The sequence below is a fragment of the Ictalurus punctatus genome, chromosome 21, assembly GCF_001660625.3.
Source record: "Ictalurus punctatus breed USDA103 chromosome 21, Coco_2.0, whole genome shotgun sequence".
NCBI classification, from domain to species: domain Eukaryota; kingdom Metazoa; phylum Chordata; class Actinopteri; order Siluriformes; family Ictaluridae; genus Ictalurus; species Ictalurus punctatus.
This window is the reverse complement of record NC_030436.2, coordinates 2,965,058-2,989,399: the sequence shown is the minus strand read 5'-3', so window position 1 is coordinate 2,989,399 and position 24,342 is coordinate 2,965,058. Positions and strand designations below refer to the sequence as shown.

The following is a 24,342-nucleotide window of genomic DNA, read 5'->3' as shown; positions in this document are numbered from 1 at the left end:
AGGGACTCGTGAAGAACTCTCACAAAAACAAACACAGTCGCGGATCATCCAGGTGACGACACACGGGATTAATAATCAAGGGTGTGTAAACTTCTGAACTGGTTCATTTGTGTAAATTCAGTTATTATTGCGAATTGTGGACTAGATGTAAATATCTATTATGTGAAATAGCTTATTCAGGGCAGAACTAAATAAACAATAAAATAAAATGATGAACCCTATTATTTGAAAATAAATAAATAATTAACATCTTGCAGATTCTAAAAGGCATATATAAACTTATGACCGCAACAAGGCCTATACATAAATCAGCTTGGACCTAGTGCATTTTGTCTGTGGAAAGTTCAGGAATAAAAATAAATGGCCAAAATATTTATTTAAGGTCTATTGGCACGACCTTCAGCCCTAGCGAATACGATCATGTTCGAAACTGACCAAACAGAAGGCAGGACAGAATCACCCTGAAGGCTTTGAAGTGAAGTGATTTAAAGAAGGTGACAGTACAGCGTGTAAAAGTGCCGTCTCAACGCCTGAAGAGGTTATCTGAATACTCGTATTCGAAAACCTGCCCCGTGTACAATATCTTCATGATAGAGTTATCAGGGTGACAGTACTGTAGGCCGTTCAAACCTTCATGTATTTCCATTCAGTGAACAGAATTATGGGACCGCCTCCTCCAAGAAGCACACATGAAATACCTGTTCCGAAATAAAGAAACATATACTGCTTGACTGACTTTATCTTGGGGAAGCAAACACTGACCAGAGATGCCGCACATGCAGGCAGCCTAGACTCGGCTGGTCGGTATGACGATGTGTATCAGAGGTACCGTCAGTACACCGACTGGCCCTTGTTAACTTTATTTTGTTTTCTGAATATCACAATATGTATCAGATATTGTGAAAATGCGCACAGGTTTACTGAAACTGGAACGCTGAAGATTGGATTAACGTCACGTGGTCTTTTTCCGATCGCCAAATGTCCAGTTTGGGTACGTCTGCGCTCACTGTAGCCTCAAGATATAAATATGACGATTCGTTTCTGCTCACCATGGTGAGTGGTGGCTCAGTAGTTACAGGCTCTGGGTTACTCATCAGAAGGTTGAGGATTCAAGCCCAAGCACACCGAGCTGCTACTGTTAACCCTTAACCCGGTCGGCTCCATGGGTGCCGTATCATGGCTGAACCATCTGCATGATTTTGTCTACTGATTGGATAATTGCATGAATGAGCAGGTCTACACATGTATAGTGTGTGTCCTATCTCTACCGTCCATATCGACTGTTTGAACATAATGCTACCATCTGAGGCGGTTTCACCTGGCCAGATTCTGAATGCAGCACACACGTAAGCCTCTGTCCTCTATACTGTATATCCTGCCTCAAACTGTTTACTCACAGGTACCTTCAAAGCCTTATAAGACAAGTGATGCCTTCTGTCTTGGACACACTTAAATCCACACAGGTCTGGTTTGGCCAAAAATGTAAACGTTTCATTGTGTACTAAAATGCCTGGAAAGTCCTCAAAAGGAAGTGTTTAATAAACTGGATTATTAGATCATTAAGCACCATGCAGTAACAGTGCTCCTTACTCTCATTTCAACCACTAATAGCATGGGGAACGACGTTATCATCCACATCATTTGTGTTCGCAGAACGTTTAGCCGTCTCTATGATGCTCTACAGGGTGTATAGAGAAAACTTCCTGTACCTTCTTTGAGCTCCTCGTCCATACAGAGTTTAATCTTCCTTCCTCGGAGACCGAACACTTTAGCGACTTCGGTGATCAGGGCCGTGGGCTGGAGGTTATTTTGACCCGCAGGATTAGCGAGCAGCAACGTGCCAACGTCACCCCTCTGGCACTCTGTGTGAGGGTGAAAGTCTTAGTATTAAACTATTAATACGGCAAATGACACACCGAATGAAATGATCAGATTAATTCCATAACACACACTTGTAGCGCCTGGCACTGAATACTAGTGCACCTCTGCGGTGTAATAACCTGACAATGACCTACACTTGGGCCAGTATTATTTAAAAAATAAAAATAGAAACGAAATATGCCATCCTGGAACCAGAGCTGCGCGATAACCGAAACGTTTACTGATGACGGCATTTCATTTGTACTTTTAGATTCTAAAAAGTGCCCAGTGTCTGACAAACATAACACCCATTAATGCAATTGAATAAGATTAGCATGAAAAATCCACAATGCTGTATATAAATTTACAGATCTGTTTTTGTTCTAGAAATAATACTAAACACGGCAATATTAACAGGTCAGAATAGACCACACCAGCAAGGGGTGTCCGTCTGAAGGCAATACAAACATCTCAGACAACATCAATGTGACTTGTACAAAAAAGTGATGTGTGTGTGTATATACATACATACATACATACATACATACATACATACATACATACATACATACATACATACATACATACATACATACATACATACATACATACATACATACATACATACATACACACACATATTCTTCAAGCACACAGAATTTAGAGGAGTGCATTACATGGAAGAAGAAAGTGGAAGAGGAGGTAAAAGAAGAAGTAGAAGAGGAAGCAGGAAGAGGAAGAAAAAGATTAACTCGGAAATAGGAAGTGGAAGAAGAGGAGGCGGGAAGTAAAAGAGGAAGCAGGAATTGGAAGAGGAGGAAGGAAGTGGAAGAGGAAGTAAAGATGAAATCGGAAATAGGAAGTGGAAGTAAAAGAGGAAGTACAAGAGGAAGCAGCAGGAAAAAGATGAAGTCGGAAATAGGAAGTGGAAGAGGAAGCAGGAAGTGGAAGTAAAAGATGAAGTCGGAAATAGGAAGTGGAAGAGGAAGTAAAGATGAAATCGGAAATAGGAAGTGGAAGTAAAAGAGGAAGTAGAAGAGGAAGCAGCAAGAAAAAGATGAAGTCGGAAATAGGAAGTGGAAGAGGACGCAGGAAGTGGAAGTAAAAGATGAAGTCGGAAATAGGAAGTGGAAGAGGACGCAGGAAGTGGAAGAGGAAGTAAAAGATGAAGTCGGAAATAGGAAGTGGAAGAGGACGCAGGAAGTGGAAGAGGAAGTAAAAGATGAAGTCGGAAATAGGAAGTGGAAGAGGACGCAGGAAGTGGAAGTAAAAGATGAAGTCGGAAATAGGAAGTGGAAGAGGACGCAGGAAGTGGAAGAGGAAGAAAAAGATGAAGTCGGAAATAGGAAGTGGAAGAGGAAGTGGAAGAGGAAGTGGAAGTGGAAAAAGGAATTACATGGGAAATACAACTCTAAAGTACGGGAAAAAAACCTTTGAATGGTATTTTGACAAAGCTAGTACCAGTAACATACCATGACCTTATTGCTCCATTTCTGTGATTTTGAACTCCTTAGTGTATTTTCTAAACAGGTATTTCCTTTTCATATTTAGCGTTATTTTATAGAGCCAGACTGTAGATTAGGAATGTGCCGTCTGCCTATTTTAACATTCAGAGAGCGCAATATTTCAGCCTGTAGCCCTACAGTAACGGTGCATGCTCTGGTACAAACTTCCTTAAAGCTCTAACTGCCACAGAGTTCAAAAAGCTATAACCACGTTAAAGGATCTGTGAAAATCTCACTTGATACACAACTTATTTTTTGAGAGCATATATAGTGATCGCATATATAGTGATCAAATATACAGTCACCGGCCACTTTAATAGGAACACCTGTGCACTGTGCTGCTGCCACATGACTGGATAACCGCATCAATGAGCAGGTGTTCCTAATAAAGTGGGCCGTGAGTGTATATTTCTAATAATCTGATGCATCAACTGGTCAGTACAGATATTAGCACACATATAACCAGTGAAATGAATGCTCCGTGGAAGAGCAGCAGCTGGTGGAAAATAGAGCAGGCGCAGATTCGCCGATTTAATTTAATACGTTAATGGAGTCGTATTGAAAATGATCCCAAACGTATTATTCCGCTCGCTCTCTAACAAGCTTCATACATGTCTGCCTGCTCTATCTACATGATTAAAAACCGCCTTTAAATCCAGATGCACACCTCCACCTTGCACACCAGACATGGGTTGTGTTTATTAACTCTTATTTTGTTTACTACCTGACTTCATGTGGACGTAGGGCGTGATGAATACCTGAATAGCGATGTCAGTATTCGAACACTGGAATACTCAAGCGGTTACTGAATACCCACGCACGATCTTACTGTAATCTCAGTCTCACTGGTTTTATATTGTGCAAAAAAGAAAAGAATGAATACTTATTCAAGGTCTATTTGGTTCTTGCTTTACTGTGCTATAGCAGTACAGAGATTTGTCCTTGTTGCTAGGGTCTGACTGAGCAGCAGCATGACTAATCACACGAGATAATTAAATAAAAAAGGGCGATGTACCTGCAGGACATGCATTGATGAGTTGTAGGTTGATGTAAGGACACAGCAGAGTCTCGGAGCTGGTTTTTTCCGTAGGACGAGCTCCTGACGTCACACACAGAGTCTTCCCACTCAGAGCCAGTAGATCACTGCTGTTCTTCAGCTCTGTAAACAAACACAATCGCGGTGAATTGGAGTTATTCGCATCGCAATTGCTTTTTAATAGGACCTGCCATCATTCACTCAACTCACTCTCTCTCTTAACGGTTATTCATTTGGTCAATGATTGTACCCAAGGCAATCTACACTATAGTAGAATCCAATCTAGGTCTATAACTGAGCGCTTACGGGTTAAGGGCCTTGCTCAAGGGCCCAACAACAGCTTCTCGGGTATCTCTGGGATTTGAACCAAGGTTAAGCAATTTGTTCTCGAGTACTCAACGAGCAAAATGAGTGGCTACTCAAGTACTTCAACTGCTAAGGTAGGGGTCAGGTTTGCCCTGCGTCTCTCACTACAGGGACTTCATATAGAATTTTTGGTCTCGATACAGCTATACCACTTTGGCTAACATGTTGTTCTCTCAAATCTGCCAGTACTGCCTATGCACCTCACTTTAGTAAAAGTCTGTATTCAAGCCTGATTAGTGTATTGAGGTACGAGGTGATAATTGTACTTATTTGGAAGATTTGTGCTGCACTGGTCTCTATTGTTGGACTTTTCAGAGTTTACAAAGCAATACCTGCGGTCCAGATTTGGCCTAGAATAAGGGGCTGTACTGTCTGAAATCTCTCTTCCTACAGTGTGAATTCACAATCCCAAGCAGACGGCAGCTCCTGCGCCTAAACGCCATCGTAAGTAATAAGACTATTGTTCCTGCCCACAATAGTAGTGCAATCAATCGATTATCCAATCGATTCGGATCCCTGCAGCATCCCCAACCTGGTGCACAACCAATCAGACTCTAATTCTCGCCAACACCACGACCATAGCCAACTGATCCACAGTTTACACCCAGAATGCAACTGTAACCAATCTTTTTTGACAAAGATTACAGCTCCATTGCTGGCATTTGATGAAGATATGATTACTAAATACTAATCACTGATAAACTGAACTCGCATCTAGTGCGGAAATGGGAATATTTTCAATGCTGAACGTTGCGGTACATCATTTAACTGATTATTGGTACATCTCTAGTTCTAATTAAGTGTTAATAGACTTTCATTGAGCTCATCAACAGTAGTTTCTTTCCTCATCTTCCACTCCTCTCATTAATGCCTCTCCTGTGTCGCCGTCGTCGCAGTCTTCCATCTGTTGTGCTGGCAGCAGGAGTTCTGCTTCATTTTAATCAGTTTGGGGTTGTTTTTTTTTTTCCTCTTTTCTTTTATGAGCAAAACAACATCAGGACAGGAAAACGCAGCGCTGTTCAAACGTCCAGGCCAGGTACATGAGCCTGCACTATGATTAATAACCATCTTCAGCGCCTGTCAATGGACCAACCATCAGTGAGAGATTTATTACACACAGCATGTTTGGACGTGTGTGTTACTATGAGAGCACTAAAAGCAAACAGATCTTAGGTCATGGTTTAATGCTTAATGTTTAATCATGGGAATGGGTGTGAGCTAGGTCATAAATTTTGGGCATTGTTCCACAGCACAATAACTGCCTGGTTATTGCAGTTTATGGCATCACGCTCACCGTCCACTTTAATAGGAACACCTATACACTTGCAGCTTTTCAAGCGGCCAATCACGAGGCAGCAACATCTTCATTCTGAAGCTCTCGATCTGCATGATTTTATGCATTGTTCTGCTGCCACATGACTGGCTTATTGCATGACTGCATGAATGAGCAGGTGTACGGGTGTTAATAAAATAACTGCAATACCAAGTTATTAAATGAACGATTATGCCTTGATTGTTACTGACTTCTTGCTCAGTGAACAGAACGATGGGATTGCCATCTTTCTAATGGGACTAATTTGATCTCAGGAGCATCAACGCTGCCCATGATACGCATTCAAAGATGGGTTTATTTCACGTTTTTATGAACGTCCTCTGCAGCAGTTGTCTCAAATCAAATGGACAGGCAGAACAGTATGCATACATTCGAGCACGAAAACGTAAATTAAAGGTAAATTGTCAAATAATGCAATGCCCAATTGTAAAATCCACTAAACAGATGCTGAGGGGGGAAAAACCCCATTACATTTTGCTTTGAAATGGTTTTACTCAGCTGTTTTATGTAAATGTGATAGGACATTTTGTGCAAGTTCACTATACAATGTGCTAAACTACTGTATTAGTATCTAATGCCCTTCTCTAAGAGTTTTAAGGATATGTTATATTTTGGAAGATAGAGCAGAGACAGATTGGATCTTCGGTGTCTCCCGAGACCTTACATTCCCTTATCTCTCTCACACACACACACAGAGAGAGAGAGAGAGAGAGAGAGAGAGAGCGCGAGAGCGAGAGCGCTCTGTTCAGTGGAGCAGAACCTCTTTGGCAGGTACCCGTCCCTCACTAGGGGCCACGTAAACAACCAGAGTGTAAGACACACAAACAGATGTCAAGCTTTAAAAACACAAACAAGTGAAAAGTAGAGAGAACTGCACTCAATCCACAGGAGTACATTCATAAGAATTACAATTTACATAGCACTTTTCCGACATTACAAAACGCTTTACCGTATGTATATGAAATATATAAATAAAAATATACCCCACTGCACCACCATGATGCCCACAACATAAATGAACAACATTATCATTAAAATAAAAGCTTTCGATGATGAATGCATCAGAACAAGGGTGGACAAAGGATAACGTTATTAGCTAGCCCACTGAGCAAGCGACTGCTTTATTGTGCTGCCCGGTCCCATGTTTTAGTTGCCTGGAAACCTAAAAAAGTGGACGCTAATATAATATACCTAGCAGCTAGCTAGCTAGCTAAGTGCGTGAATTCAGACAACATGGTCCGAGATAAGGAAAGCATATTGTTTCTCTCGTTCTAACAGCACACGTCATGTTTGTGTCCTTGGCAAAAAGTCACCAATCACGGGCGTATGTTTTAGATGTCGTGTCCTAATCTTGCATTTCAGGTAAAAGCCAGTGTCCTTCTTTTCTCTTGACGTGTTTAACCTCGACGTGGCTACATGCAGAAAGCAGGACAGTTCGTAGACAGCGCTACGCTGGACTGCTCCGTTTCATCAGCATTTACACGTAACTGCATGTTTCTGATTCTGAAAATAAACAGCACCTCGGCTGATGTGTGTAGTGCAGCAGGCACATTACACCGAGCAGCCATAACATTACGGACAGACCACCCGCCTGATACTGTGTACATCCACCTTGTGCTGCCAAAACAGCTCTGACCTGTCGCTGCATGGACTCCACAAGACCTCTGAAGGTGTGCTGTGGTATCTGGCACCAAGACGTTAGCAGCAGATCCTTTAAGTCCTGTAAGTTGCGAGGAGGTCTCCATGGATCGGACTTCTTTGTTCGGGACACCCCACAGATGCTCGATTGGATTGAGATCTGGGATGTTTGGAGGCCAAGTCAACTCCTTGAACTCTTTATCATGTTCCTCAAACCGTTCCTGAACAATTTCTGCAGTGAGACAGGTCACATTAGGGAATAGCGTTGCCATGAAGGGGTGTACTAAAGGGTCTACAACAATGTCTAGGTAGGAGGTACGTGCCAAAGTAACATCCACTTGAATACCAAGCTTTCCTAGCAGAACATTGCCCAGAGCATCACACTGCTCGCCTTCTTCCCATAGTGCATCCTGGTGCCATCTCTTCCACAGGTAAGCGGTGCACACACACCCGGCCGTCCACATGATGTAAAAGAAAACGTGATTCATCAGACCAGGTCACCTTCTTCCATTGCTCCGTGGTCCAGTTCTGATGCTCACGTGCCCATTGTAGGTGCTTTCGGTGGTGGACAGGGGTCAGCATGGGCACTCTGCCCGGCCTACAGCTAGGCAGCCCCATACTCAGCAAGCTGTGCTGTACTGTGTGTTCTGATAAATACAGTACACCTACAGTAGGTCTTCTGTGGGATCGGACCACACGGGTTAGCCTTCGCCTCCCACACGCATCAGTGAGCCTTGAGCACCCATGACCCTGTTGCCTATTCACGGTTGTCCTTCCTTACACCACTTTCGGTAGGTACTAACCACTGCATACCGGGAACACCCCAAAAGACCTGCTGTTTTGGAAACGCCCCGACCCGGTCGTCTAGCCATCACAATTTGCTCCTTGTCAAAGTCATTAAGATCCTTACGCTTGCCCATTTTTCCTGCTTCCAACACATCAACTTCAAGAACTGACTGTTCACTTGCTTGCTAATATAATCCCACCCATTACAGGTGCCACTGTAATGAGAATTATTGTTATTCACATCACCTGTAAATGGTTTTAAATCACGATGGAGCTGTTTGAAATTGGTATTAAACAGTGTTACAATAACTGTGTGCTCCAGAAGCTCAGTATCATTTATATGTACTTTCTCCATCTCAGCGCATGTGATGTCCTAGATGAAAAGCCCTGAGAAGAACATTGTTGGTGTAATGATGAGTCACACATGTGCATGAGTGTTATAAACAAGCAGCATCAATTGTGTGCAAAATCTTCACACTGTTCCTTTTTTCATGTCTCATTAAAAAACATCGTTCTTTCTTCCTTGCTAATTATTTTCTCGTTCCTTTCTTATTCAGAAATCAAAATGGTTTTTCCTCAGTCATTATTTTGTTTTCTTTCTTTTCTTCATGTTTCTTTCTCTCTCACGATTCACACCGTTTCATTCGGATTGAAAAAGTTCTTTCTTCTTCTCTGCGTTTTGCTTATTTCTTTATTCCTCATTAGTTTTCTCGTTTCTATCCGTCCTGCCTTTTTTTTCAACATTCCATTCTGGGGTCCCCCCCCCCCTAATTTATTCTTTCTTCTGTTGGTATTTCTATCTATTAACGTTCTTTCTTTCTTGATAATTAGAGGAAATAACCAGGGGCGTTAGCTGGACTGTTAATCATCAGGGGCTGAGCCCGGATTCTCTTCCATGCATTTTTTCCAGTTCAGCTAGTAGCCTACGTGCTGAAGTAACAGGTAGCTGTCAAGATATGCCATGATCAGAAAAAAGTTGGATTTATCATAAAACTTGCCTCGGGTGTTGTCACTGTTTGTGACTTCTCTAACTAGGCTAGTTTGGTGTCGCTAGCCAATGGGAGGCACAGCTAAGCTATCAGTGTATGGGTTTAGATGCTACAGAGCCGTGTAGAGTACATTATCTGTCCTTATGCTCTGCTCCTATCATGTTCATGTAAACTGGAACTCATATAGACATTTACACGCCTCGTTTTCCCGCTCAGCATCAGGGGATGCTACTGTTTCAGTTTCAATCACTTTACTGGTTTAAAAAAAAAATAAATAATGTGCTTGAAATTTCTTAACATTCAAACCAATATTTCCATGGAAGAACATGGATTATTGTTATTCCTTTCAAAATCACCGACTGCGTTCAACAAATCAGCCAAGACTGACGATGCCTCCGGCTACAATCAAATCTGACACACTAAAGGACTACTCTGAATAATATTAGACCCGATATTTATGTGTAATAAGAGAGTGCGATACGCTTACAGTATGCTCCAATACACTCATCCAGTCACGCTTTACAGTTCATGTTCAATGTGAGAAAGATCTCATATGTGCATGGCTTGTGTTGCGTGCTATTGCATGCATGTTGAAGGTAAATAATGATGTTTTGCTACAGTAAACAATCCTGTCTTACCAGTAGCCTCGTTGAAAATGGCCAAAGGAGTGTTGTTGAGGTTGAAAATGGTGCGGCAAACCATCTTAAGCTTCTCTACGTCCAGTTTGTTGTCTCCCTTGGGATTTTCCAACAGAACCATTCCTTCTGAGGGAGAGGGGTAAATAAAACATGTTAGCCTTATACTAGCCATGTAGAGACAATGACAAATTATGAACACCGGGTAACATGATCGGAATTAAAACTCTTAGGTGCATATTTATTACAACAACATTTATAAAACATTTGAGATTTTGAAGATGAAACATTTATGAGAGCATTTAAAATGTTTTCTTAAATGCCATGGATGACCACTGGACATGGAAAACAATCCCACCAACTCCACACACCATACAGTGGCGTCACTGCTGAATCATCCACCACGCAAATATCTCCATCCATTGGTGTACAGTGTAAATCGGGCTGACACATTGTATATCTAGTTACCTTGTTGTTTATTGTTGAGATTGACTCGGAGGTTGACGTAAGCGCATGCAGGGCCAGTGAAGGGTGCTCTGGAGACTTCTGCTCCCTTAATGATGGTCAAATCCAGGTCGGAACCCTTCAACTACACCCAAACACATCATATACTCAATAATCAGTGTCAAAAACATCACCGTATACACTATATGGCCAAATGTATGAGGACACCTGACCATCACAGCCATATGTAGGCTTTCGCCAAACTGTTGCTACAAAGATGGGAGCGCACAGTTGTATAGGCTGTCTTTGTATACTGTAGCATTACGATTTCCCTTCACTGGAACTAAGGAGACCAAATATGTTCCAGCATGACGAAGCCTCTGTACACAAAACGACGTCAATGATGACATGGTTTGCCCAGGTTGGAGTGGAAGAACTCCAGAGTCCTGAACTCAACCCCACTGAACATCTTTGGGATGAACTGGAATGCCGACTACACCCAAGGTCTCTTCTCCCGACATCAGTGCCTGACCTAACTAATGCTCATGTGGCTGAATGGACAAATCCCTACAGCCCTACACGCTCCAAAATCTAGTGGAAATCCTACCCAGAAGAGTGGAGGTTGTTATAACAGCAAATGAGGACTGACTCTAGAATGGCATGTTCAACAAGCATATATGGGTGTGATGGTCAGTTGTCCACAAACCTTTGGCCATACAGTGTAAATATCAAAACACTGGCTGACTAAATGTAAGAAAGTTTACCTGAGTTTTCTCTTGGACGATCACGCTGGCGGTTTTGGGAACAGGATAAAGCTTTAGTGGAGCCTTCGTAGTGGCAAAGATGAAGTCTGAATGAGCCTGGATCACTTTGTCTAGGTAATCACCTGCAGGCTCGGAGCTGTAGTACACTGTGATCTCGTCGGATGGGACCAGATGACCCTTGAGGAAGACAGAAAACATCACTCGAACCCTAATAACCCTATCAGCTCCATCATATTGGAAACATTTGCTATTATTATTATTATTATTATTAACAACAACAGCTGAAGATCTGAATCCATTCCATGTATAGAGTCTGTGTTGCTCAATAGCCCAACAGTGGGCCTGCAGTATCACTGGGATTTGAACATGAATCCTTCTGGTCACAAGCAGCAAAGTCCTGCCTCATTTGGTGAGGAGAAAGACGAAACCTTGCTTTTAATTATTCAAATATTGCAGCTGATACATTCATGTCATTTTTAGCTTTGAATTCAAAGAGAGAGAGAATGCGAGAGAGAATAGCATCCATACTAGCATCAAAATAAATGTTCACGATATGATACTAAAATGGAGTGTTTTTGTAAAAAAAATAATAATAAATAAAAATAAATAAAAAAATAAATAAAAAAAAACACCATTATTTGATTTTAAAATTCTAATTCCTACACAGTGTAAGTACTATTTATAAATAAAGCAAAGAAAGAGCGAAACAGACGTAGTATGTAATTGGTTCTTAAACTCTACATCTTGAACACAATATTATTGAAATTTTCTTTCTTACAGCTTGTATTTTTTTAGGAAACTTTATTGAGAAAGCACTTTTAATTCACTTTCTTTCAGCTTAAATAACTGCATGCTATTTCTACCCAAGCCAGAACGATGGCGTGCGTTTTTTGGAACCTTTTTGGAATTTTCTTCTCGTCTTTCCTTCTTCATATGCTACAGTTGGCGAGAAGACCAAAAACACACAGAGTTTTCTTTTTCCTCAAACATTCTGCAACACTCGACCCCCACCAGTCACTGCCTCCTTTAAGGAAAGGATAACAAAAACTCTAATTCCCTCCCATGGAAAATTCCTCCTGTTTTTCAGAGTTTCAATAAGAAAGGAATTCAGGCTTGGACCGTTGCCAGAGACCCCCTTCCCCTTCACATGTACATAACATATATGGCACGCACCAGGCAACAGGCCGGAATGGAAAAAAAAAAAGTTTGTTTATTAAGGAAGGGGGAAGGAGGGCAGAAGGAAATCCGTCTTACTTTCCTGATTTCCATAACACATCAAAAAGCAGCATATGTCTCCGAGTGGACTGGGTAATTAAGCTTATTAAGTCTGCTCTGCTCCATGCACATGTAATTCTGGAGTGGAAAAAGTGTTGTTCCTTTTTTTCTTCCCCAAATAGCAGTTCTCCAAGCCTGGGAAAGGCAAATGAGCCAGACCCCAAGAGGGACGAAAAAGGCAAACAAACACTGGGTGGAGTGATGCCAGAGGAATAAAGATGAGCGCGACAAATTCGTTTCGAGACGTTCGAACGATTGTTCCCTTCATTTATACGTAACGTTCTAAATTGACATGGGGTCTTTCCGAGGTTAAACACTGCTAGCGATGGATTTAATGGGGAATCATCGTTGTGCATTCTTACCTTCTTGCGCAGTTTCTGAATGCGGTTTATAACTTCTCGAGCCACGCCTTCATCCACCATTGACTGATCAGGAGTGATGTCTAAGAGAACCAACAGCTAGAGCGGGGGGGGGGGAGAAAAATCCAATATTACTACACAAATGGAATCAATAACACCGACATGTTGAATGCTACACTACACCTGCATTTTAGACTTTAGAAAATATTTTACTTTACACTTACTGGTGGCGTTCATCCCAATTCACCTACTTATACTATGCACTAAAAGTGCATACTCTTTTGGTGAAGGAAAAAGTTCATACGTTTGAACGTATAGCAAGTACTGGGACAAGAGAACGTTGTTGCCTAGTGACGCACACCGTCACCGTAAACAAACTCTGCGTTGCATGTCGGCTTTTCTTCGTTCGTTACTCCTTATAGAATTCATACTGTATAACTGGATTTGCTATTCCCTTGATTTATTCTTCCATATTTCATTTGCAGCTATCTAAAATTCGCATCACCGGCGTTACACTCGTCCGCCAAGTTCGCAGGTTGAATTCGGCGAAGCAAACCGCCGCATAACCCCTCCTCCATTGCGTAAGGAGTTATAGGTAATATTAGCTGAAGAACAGTCCACGGATCCACACACTGGGATACTCGTTTCAACATGCTACGATTCTGGACACACTAATTCTAATCTCGGACACTATTTGGGACGGATAGTAGGCGAACTGGGATGGAGCATCAGTGCGCTTGAACTGAAGGTTAAAAATTTCCAATCTTCTGCTTAATGTAGTCTTCCAGCCATAGGCTCTCTGTTCGGTGGACAAAGTTTGCTTCTGCAGTTTTGGACTGGAGTTATCAAGAGATTTGTAGCCCACAAACAATGTCCTTACCTCAATTTTAAACAAACAATTTCACAACTTTTAGTTCAAAGTAGTAATAACTGACTCTCAAACAAATCTTTCCAATTGAACCAAATCTCCAAAGAATACTTCTAAATCAAACTGTGTTGGGTTATGAATTTTAAAATGATTACCATGATAAAACTGCGACTTAATGACTTCCTTTCTGTGTGTGTTTTTTTATTATTATTATTTATTTTATTATTTTTTTAATGGCAGTCTGTTAGGTTGCTCCAGCACGGAGCCCTGACTAGTGAAATCGAAACGGCCAAACCGGGATAATAATACTTACAGGTCGAAACATAAATGACACGATCGGCTAACTAAACATGTGAACTCAATATCATTGTTGGCCATGTTTGTCTGAGGGAACTGAAAACCCAACTGAAAAAACCATTGGGACGCTTGTTAATTAACTCCATGACTTCGACGTTCTCACTTATCATACATGGACAGTAATGTCATGTGGTGCAGCCTGGAGATTGACTGTTTCCTGGATGAAACTGAATCAAATGCTCGATTCATTGAAATGGACAGTTTGAAAGAATCACGTCTGTAAACTCAACTGAACTTCCCATTATTAGTTCAAACTGGAACTATAGCATTCAGGTAAAATTCCCATTTAAACGTAAAAATATCACTGAGTTGAAACAAATTTCTATAGGTTTGCTTAAACAGGATCCACTGGGTTGTTAAAAGTCAGGGAGACTGCACATTACCTGCCCATCTGAATGGGCTTCATATTGTGCTGCCGTGCCCGATTTCTGATCGAAGGTGTACATCAGCCGCAAATCTTCCTCGTGCAGCTCGTGTCCGTCCACTATGATGGAGCCTGGGAGACGAGAGAAACTTTTAGAGTTAGGTGTGATTATAGAAAAACCTGTGAATGTCATTTTGAAGTAGGTTATTAAAAAAAAAAAATCCAATATACAGTGGGGGAAATAAGTATTGAACATGTTTTTCAGTGAATATAGTTCCAATGAGGTTATTCCAATTTTCGCCAGACATCAGTATTAACTCAAGAAATCTGGAAATATAAAACAATTCACAATATTAAAGTCCATAAATAGTTATGTGTAATAAAGTGGAATGACACGGGAAAAAAGTATCGAACACGCTAAGGTGTGGCAAGGTAAGGAAAGGAACCAGCTGAAATCGGTAAGTAATTATGCCTCCTATCTGTGCAAATGAATATCAGCTGGGTGAGTAAATCGATGGTCTATAAAAAGGCTTTTCGTTACCAAGGTGTCACACAAGAAACATCTCATGATGGGTAAAAGCAAAGAGTTCTCCCAAGACCTTCACAACCTTATTGTTGCGAAACATATTGATGGAATCGGATACAGACGTATTTTAACACTTCTGAATCCTCCAGTAAACACCACTGGGGTCATTATCCGCAAGTGGAAGCAACATCACTCCGTCATCAACCGACCACGCACAGGAGCTCCTCACAAGACTTCTGACCAGGGAGTCAGAAGAATAATCAGAAGAGTAGCCCAAGAGCCAAGGACCACTCGGAAAGAGCTCCAGAAACACTTGGAGGCAGCATGTGCCATCGTCACAGAGAAAACAATAGGCAGTGCACTCCACTGCTCACGCTCACACGCAAGACTCCATTACTAAAGAAAAGGCATGTCGAAGCTTATTTAAAGTTTGTTACAACTCATTTGGACAAGCCTATGAAATACTGTGAGAGTGTAGTCTGGACAGACGAGAGCAAAATTGAACTTTTTGGCTGTCATACTACACACCATGTTTGGAGAAGAAATGTCACTGCACATCTCCCTAAAAACACTACACCAACAGTGAAGTGTGGAGGTGAAGCATCATGGTCATGGCTGTTCTTCATCACATGGTACTGGCAGACTTCATATAATTGAAGGAATGATGATGAATGGAGCCCTGTACCGGGAGATTCTTGAGGAGAATCTGCTGCATCCACCAGGATGATGAAGATGAGATGTGGGTGGACTTCCAGCAGGACAACGATCCAAAACATACAGTAAAGGAAACTCTCAATTGGGTTCGGAGAAAAATCAAGGTGTTAGAATGGCCCGGTCAATCACCTGACTCGAATCCAACTGAACAAGATTTAAAGACAATATGTTTAGAAGAACGGACCAAAATCACACCTGAATACTGCGGAACATTAATTTCTTCATACAGGAAGCGTCTTGAAGCGTCATTACACACAAAGGCTCCTCCACTAAGTATTAAATACATTTCAGTTAGCGTGTTCAATACTTCTTTCCCGTGTCATTCCTCTTTGATATACATAACTTCATTTATGGACTTTAATGTTTGGATTTCTTTATATGTGTGGATTTCTTGAGTTAATACCAAAGTCTGGTGAAAATTTCATGTGAATAACCTTTTTTTTTTTTGATGCGTTCAGTACTTATCCCCCCCCCCACTGCATCTTTACGTAAACGGTCACCATAGCATGTATTTAAAATATCTTTTAAAAAAAAATCTCAAAAAAAAAAAAAAAAAAAAAAAAAAAAAATCAGGAGAAATCTAAAAATATAAACCTAAAAGAACTGCTTATATATTATACTCATTTCTCCCGGACCAGTTAACGTTCCATCTGATACACTTCATAATATTTTCTACTGAATAAGCCCCAAAAACACACCGTCCTCCATCACTGACTCAACGTTTACGGAACAGAAAATTTCTGCGTTTTTCATTCGACGGTTAAAACCAGGCTGGAAACTACACGATAAGTCAGCTTTTAGTTCTTCACTTCTTTGTTCTTCAGATCAATGCTCTTATCCTACTCTGACCCGCTCGTGTCACATTTCATAGCCTCGTCCCACGTTGTTCCTGATTAAAGCGCCCGTGTTCTGTAAAAGAGGTGTGAAAGTGCTTTTGAAGCAGGCGTGTTGAAACACTGCAATCAGATCCTCACGCTAATCGTAGATCTCTACGCTTGGCTTTGCTCTTCTTTGCTCTTTCGCGCTGACGCTCGGGGGCCAAAAGAAGCAGAACTGTAGGTTACACACGGCTTATTAAAAACTACCGCCCACTTTGGATAGGGATTTTTCATAGCGTTCAGCTTGAAAACCCAGAAAACTGCTTCCTACTTGAAATATCAATCACAAACTGATGCAATTCCCATCTGACCCCTGAGTACAACGTTGCCTCTCAGGCAAAATCGTTAAAAATGCGAGGATGCAAGCCAAAAGGGCTAAAAGGAAAGGTTGCTGCTTTACTATTACTAGTGTGCTATTATTAAGAAATACTTCTCTGTACCTGTCAGTCCTGGTAAAGGAGGTTTGGACTCGATCCTCGATCATGGCTTTTCATGATATTACACGGGAGCGCTAAAATCTAATATCTAGCAATAAATCAACAGTGAATCTACAGTATGAGGGATGAGAAAAGCTTTAGATCATATACTTCCATACTTTGGGTTTAATGCTGCGTTTACTCAGAATACCAAAGATTGCGAACCCTTTCAACTCTTTCATTTCAAGCGAACAAACATCATAAACTTTTTGTGTATTTGGTGCATTGACGATACACGTTTCTACTTTTACTTTCTCCCCCAAAGACATTTAGATGAGAGTAAATAATCCACCTTGTTCATGTTCATCACACCTGCACCTGTATTCCACACGCTCCTTCTCAATTACTGCTGATGATGTGTTATGAATATGGCAGAGAAGCAAATCTAAGGGGCATTTCACTCAATTAAGCGAGTGTTAGGGTTGGGCTAGGTTTACTGTTATGCCAGTGTTGGGCTAGGGCTACTATTATGCTAGTGTTAGGGTTGGGCTAGGGCTACTATTATGCTAGTGTTAGGGTTGGGCTAGGGCTACTATTATGCCAGTGTTAGGGTTGGGCTAGGGCTACTATTATGCCAGTGTTAGGGTTGGGCTAGGGCTACTATTATGCTAGAGTTAGGGTTGGGCTAGGGCTACTATTATGCCAGTGTTAGGGTTGGGCTAGGGCTACTATTATGCTAGAGTTAGGGTTGGGCTAGGGCTACTATTATGCTAGAGTTAGGGTTGGGCTAGGGCTACTATTGTGCTAGAGTTAGGGTTGGACTAGGGCTACTATTATGCTAGAGTTAGGGTTGGGCTAGGGCTACTATTGTGCTAGAGTTAGGGTTGGGCTAGGGCTACTATTATGCTAGAGTTAGGGTTGGGCTAGGGCTACTATTATGCTAGAGTTAGGGTTGGGCTAGGGCTACTATTGTGCTAGAGTTAGGGTTGGGCTAGGGCTACTATTGTGCTAGAGTTAGGGTTGGGCTAGGGCTACTATTATGCTAGAGTTAGGGTTGGGCTAGGGCTACTATTGTGCTAGAGTTAGGGTTGGGCTAGGGCTACTATTATGCTAGTGTTAGGGTTGGGCTAGGGCTACTATTATGCTAGTGTTAGGGTTGGGCTAGGGCTACTATTGTGCTAGAGTTAGGGTTGGGCTAGGGCTACTATTATGCTAGAGTTAGGGTTGGGCTAGGGCTACTATTATGCTAGAGTTAGGGTTGGGCTAGGGCTACTATTATGCTAGAGTTAGGGTTGGGCTAGGGCTACTATTATGCTAGAGTTAGGGTTGGGCTAGGGCTACTATTATGCCAGTGTTAGGGTTGGGCTAGGGCTACTATTATGCCAGTGTTAGGGTTGGGCTAGGGCTACTATTATGCCAGTGTTAGGGTTGGGCTAGGGCTACTATTATGCCAGAGTTAGGGTTGGGCTAGGGCTACTATTGTGCTAGAGTTAGGGTTGGGCTAGGGCTACTATTGTGCTAGAGTTAGGGTTGGGCTAGGGCTACTATTGTGCTAGAGTTAGGGTTGGGCTAGGGCTACTATTATGCTAGAGTTAGTCAAGATTATCAATGATGCACAGATCTACAATCTGTGCTAGGGAAAAGGGAAAAAAAAAAAAAAAAACAGCCCCACCTCACTTCTTTATCTATTTATCTCACCTCGTATTGTCTTAAAACCAGTGGTGGTGGTGACGTGCTTCTTCAAAAGCCCAAAACAATTTGCCTAAAAACATCTGCTAACATCAAATAGTCTAATGTGGGTGCCTAACCCAATATTCATGTCTGTTTAAACAGCTGCCCCTTGTTAGCTTTGCACTGGAGCTACAAGACGAATGTTACTTACAAATAAGAAAGTCTTACAGCTACACATTGAGCACTGTGCACAATACATGCCAAAACTGGCATCTGAAAAATGTTTTTTGTAAAATAAAGGAATCATTTTAAACATAGAAAAAATTTCCCGAAACAAGATGGCTTCTAAATTTTTTTTTTTATAATTTTTTTTAAAACTGGAACTCCTCCTCTTTGGAGGACAATAAGGATCTTGCGAGCGATATATAAAGTAAAGTAATTGTCAGCCTACCCCTGCGTCCCAATTCGCACACTATCCGTACTAAACAGTAACCGAGATGAGAATTAGTGCGTCCCAAATCATAGTACGCTGAAATGAGTATCCCAAAGGTACACGGACGGTCTACTATTTCTGTGTGTGGACCCGCGGATACTTTTTCAGCTACTATCGCCCACAGCTCCTTGCGCGATGGAGGAGGAGCTTCGTCACGGCTTGCTTCGCTGAATTCAAGCACGCATTTTAGAGAGATGTAAATGAAGTGTGGAAAAAAATAAATCAAGGGAATGATCAATTCAATTCCATCCATTTTCTGTATCCTAGACAGGGTCGCGGGGAGCCGATCCCAGGGGATTCGGGGCACGAGGCGGGGGTCACCCTGGACGGGGCGCCGATCCATCGCAGGGCACAATCGTGCACGCTACGAACAATTTAGAGATACCAATCAGCCTACAACTCATGTCTTTGGAGCGCGAGAGGAAACCCCGAGGCATGGAGAGAACATGTAAACACCGATAAATTAAATTATATAGTACAAATTATATAAGGAATAATGAATGAAGAAAATCTTCAATGCAAAGAGGAGTTTGTATATAGTTGTATATATACTTGTGTATAGTATAAGTAGGCAAATTTGGATACAAGTCATCAATGCCACTCCTACAAAAGGAAGTGGAGGAAAAAAAAGGGGATGGAAAGAGAAAAAAAACAAAAACAAACAAACAGCGAAGAAAAGACTTTTTAAACTTTTTTCTTAAACTCTTAAGGAGATGGTCGGGTTATGATTTAGGGTTGCTGCTTGCTTCATTAGCCTCGTAGCTTCAGTGCAAAACTTTTTTCTTTTTTTTTTTTTTTTTAAACCCAACAAAATAAACAAAACAAAAACCTTTGGACACAAAACATGTCAGGGCTCACAGACTTTTCGAAAAACAAAAAAAAATCTCTTGGTTAAAGTCTGCACATTGGTATCAGACTGACATCAGACGCTAACAGTGGAAATAATGATCGTGTTTTATTATGTTCTATTTCATTTAGTTTAATTGATTTATGTACGCCCGAGTACACCGCTTTACGACACGAACGGGCGAAGATAATGGCGTGTGAACAGGATATTCAGAGAGATTTTAGTTTCACAAGGATTTGCCAAACAAAGCAAGCGAGTGCATTTACGCGTCGTATAGACTTCTTAGCGACATACAAAAAAAACGCGTTATTATTGATGCATTCCCTACAGATGGGTGACAAGTTAAAGGAAAAACAATGGCTCTGTTATGGTGTGTCTCCCCTCTGAGGGTCACGAAACATATCCGATGACGAAACGTTTCTATCCCGATGGGAGTGGCCTCTTCCAGGATGACTCCGTCCCCACCCACGGCACATGAGGGCTCACTGAATGTTGTGGTGAGTAGAAAAATAATGTAAATAATATGCTATGGCCTTCCTAATCAGCAGATCTCAACCGGAACACCTCTGGGAGATTTCGCACTGCGATGTAAGCAGCAGCTGAGGAAATATCTGCTAACAAGAACGGAGTTTGTCAGTTTAGACTAATGAACATTTTTACTTTAATTGGTCGCCCGCCCGTTTATACTACATTAGCTGTAAATACTTAGCTTTTTATTTCACTTGGTAGTGATTGATCAACTGCTATGAAATGGACGTTGAGATCACAAACGAGACTCGAAAAGCTCTGTGTGATTACAGCACTGAGGATGCACAGGTTTACTGTTATCATAGCGACAGTACCTACCTGTTTTTTGGAAGGCCTCTAGCTGTTCGCTTTTCAGTTCCTTGATGGCGGCCATGACGGGTTTGAACGCTCCTTTCAGCCTCTTTCCGAGCACCATGTGGTCGGGCTCGGCCCGCAGCCGGATGGCGTATTTATCCTTATCTGCCGAGAGGGTGAGCTGGCGCACATTCAGCTCCTGCAAACGGAGAAAGCGCCCGTCAGAAGCATGATTCAGCGCGTTAATACGCAGCAGGTGAAGCGAGACTGCGGCGGCAGTATGGCTTCGTCTTATTGTCTTACAGTATATTGGCTTTCACTTATTGATCGTTATTGAACAAAACATTAGAGAAATAAGTGCGCGGACTGATTTCGCTGATGCAGTAAGCACACGCATTAAAATGTTTACACGTTAAAATGTTTGCCCTTAACAAAGCACGTCGATATCACTCCGAACAAGGATGCAATACACAACATACACTAATATATGCCATATATAATGGATGCAGTACACTATTATATATATATAAAAAAAAAAGTGGTGAGCTACCGGGGAGAAGCAGGAAACCATAACAAATGTAGCAGTCTTATTAAATGACAAGAGACTGTACTTTGCACAAAGCTAAGGTAAGAAATGCTTTAATTCAATCTAGTAAAGAAAGTGAAGTTACTGTTCCATAGTGTGGCCTCCAGAACTCTCAAATCACTGTGCAAGCTGCTTCCCTTAGCGCAGTGTAAATGACATCTTCCAAGACAACATGAAGCATATTTACATCTGTGATTGATGATCTGAAGTATGAAAGACACATTCAAAGCAGCCAAGACTTCAATATTATACGAATTAAGGTTGTTTAATGCGATGCAGCGGGATTTAGCGCATGGGATCAGACTTCACCAATACAGAGACGCCCCGATCCAGTCATGCGCCATCGCCAAACTACTTCCGCCGTATACGCGCTGTTCCGAGTCGAGCAGCCAAGCATAAATATCGAGACCGGGTCTTTGTAGCCCTAACCGGAAAGCCATAACAGCTCCTATTGCTGCCCCGTCATTCCGATGTAGAAATCGAGACTGAGCCGCCCGTGTTACGTAAATAAAACATGGCTGATAATGACTGCATGTGTTACTGAACAGTTGTCTATTCCTATATCTTAGGGAGACAAACAAAGCATCCATCGGCAATCGTATAAAGTGGAGAAACACGTTGGGCTAACAGCAAAAGGCGCACTTAAAGGAACAGTTCGGCAAAAAAATTTATTTATTTATTTTTTTTAAATGTACTATACGTTTCCCCTTAGCCAAAATAATGTCGATAATCCAACACGTCAAATCACAGCTAGCTATTCAGATACATCACGCAGAATTGGGGAGCCTGGAGCCTATCTCTGGGAACTCGGGGGACACCCTGGACGGGTTGCCAACCCATCGCAGGGTACAATCGCACACCCATTCACACACCAAGGACAAACTGGAAATATACCGGGGAGGAAACTGGAGGAAACCTAAAGGAAAACTCCGAAGCACGAAGAACATGCGCGCAGGGTGGAGGCGGGATTTGAACCTCCAACACAGAGGTATGAGGCAACCGTGCTAACCACTGAGCCACTCGTTAGCCAGAGTCATCTACACCCATAAATTCTCAATCCACAGTTCTAATGCTAGCCAGCTAACCAACATAACTTCACCTGGCATTATTTCTGAGAGGATTTTTAAGTCACAGTTATAAATTCCAACAAATTATAGGTTGTAGCACTAGCCAGCTAGCTTACATAAGCTAGCCTGACAGGATTTCTGAGTCATGCTCAGAACAGGGTGATAATATTCACTCGTAATGCTTCGCTAAAATGAAAAAACCTGACAGGATTTCTGAGAGGATATTTATAGAATTCATTGTAAGTCAAATGCTAACCGGACAGAACTTCTGAGACGAGTTTCAAGCCGTGTGTAGAGATGGTCATAATCCTCACTAACTTTTTGGATGGATGGATGGATACAGGGAACCGTGTAGTATTTGATGCCTAAATACAGGTGTAAAAACTTGAAAATGAATGTGATAGAATATTGGCACATGTCTACATGTGATTACATTCAGTACACTGTTTGGAAGTTTGGCTATGGCCATGAGCGTCATGTGAGAGTTGCTCTGAGAGTCTGAACAAAGGTCACATCTACATATTGCCCCTACTGAGGAGATCCTGGCATCAATAACCTCCAGCAGCTCTACACGCTTGCTCATTCATGCTGTGGCGAACAACTGTGCTGAACTGTCTGCAAACATCAGTCATTCCTACAGAAAAGTTTAGAAATGCTCAGCCTCACTAGACAGCTGTTCGTATACTGCCTTCTGAAAGGCAGCGCGAAACACTGCAGGGGAAGCAGGAGAGCGATGATCTTTTGAAGTGGCCATGACAGCAAGATCATGCATATTCGATATTATATTGATTATATGGATATTGAATACAATGCTCATGGAAAGTACTAGTTTCTGATTGCCTAGCATGGATGCTTTGGGATTAAACCACTGGAGTCACATGGATTACTTTTACGATCCCATCCATCTTCTATACCGCTTATCCTTTTCAGGGTCACTGGGAAACCTGGAGTCTATCCCAGGGAGCATGGGGCACAAGGCGGGGTACACCCTGGACAGGGTGCCAATCCATCACAGGGCACAATCACACACACACTCACACACCACGGGCACTTTAGACACGCCAATCAACCTACCATGCATGTCTTTGGACTGGGGGAGGAAACCGGAGTACCCGGAGGAAACCCCCGCAGCACGGGGAGAACATGCAAACTCCGCACACACACGGCGGGAATCGAACCCCCGACCCTGGAGGTGTGAGGCGAACCACTGAGTGCTAACCACTAAGCCACCGTGCGCCCTACTTTTACGATGTCTCTATGAATTTGTTGGAGTTTGAACGTTTCGGTTACACGGACTGTAAACAGAGGGACAGAAATCGCCCAGACTTCCATTACAAATGTCTGCATTTGTGTTCTGGAGATGAATGACAGTCTTATAACTGATAACAGAATTTTCATTTTTGCGCGAACGATCCCTTTAACCGTTGCGCTTCACTTGCATCGATTGTTACTGTGTCTCTGTTTCATTAAGAAGATTCATGATCTCTTAATATATTCTGACAATCATCTGTCCTAATACACTTCACTACGTACAATTCATCTTTAACAAACAGCAGTGCAGCAGATCCTCCCGGTCATGCTGCCTCATTGCAGTGTTAGCTAGCTACCTACCTGCATTATGGGGCAACCGTGAAGTTCATCTTAGCAACAAGTACCGCTAATGTTAGCAAAAATGAGTTCGCTGATCTCGACTTACCCTCCCTATACCGACAGAGGTTTTCTCCTCCTGATGAAACACCACCG

The 24,342-nt window shown here is 42.0% G+C and overlaps 1 protein-coding gene across 2 annotated transcripts in view; it reads right to left on the bottom strand.

The window, feature by feature from the left end:
* The window catches only part of iars1 (isoleucyl-tRNA synthetase 1), an 80,900-nt gene that overhangs the window by 5,691 nt on the left and 50,867 nt on the right, over window positions 1-24,342 (bottom strand). Inside the window, exons 26-33 of one of the 2 annotated variants that reach the window (XM_053674201.1) lie at window positions 20,971-21,145; window positions 14,599-14,711; window positions 12,994-13,089; window positions 11,357-11,533; window positions 10,617-10,737; window positions 10,152-10,274; window positions 4,381-4,524; window positions 1,710-1,862 (exon numbers count right to left, since the gene is read on the bottom strand). In XM_053674201.1, the coding sequence (XP_053530176.1) occupies window positions 1,710-1,862; window positions 4,381-4,524; window positions 10,152-10,274; window positions 10,617-10,737; window positions 11,357-11,533; window positions 12,994-13,089; window positions 14,599-14,711; window positions 20,971-21,145 (1,102 nt within the window). Of the gene's footprint in view, window positions 1-1,709; window positions 1,863-4,380; window positions 4,525-10,151; window positions 10,278-10,616; window positions 10,738-11,356; window positions 11,534-12,993; window positions 13,090-14,598; window positions 14,712-20,970; window positions 21,146-24,342 lie in introns of both variants that reach the window. The other variant, XM_017450156.3, reaches the window with a different exon arrangement.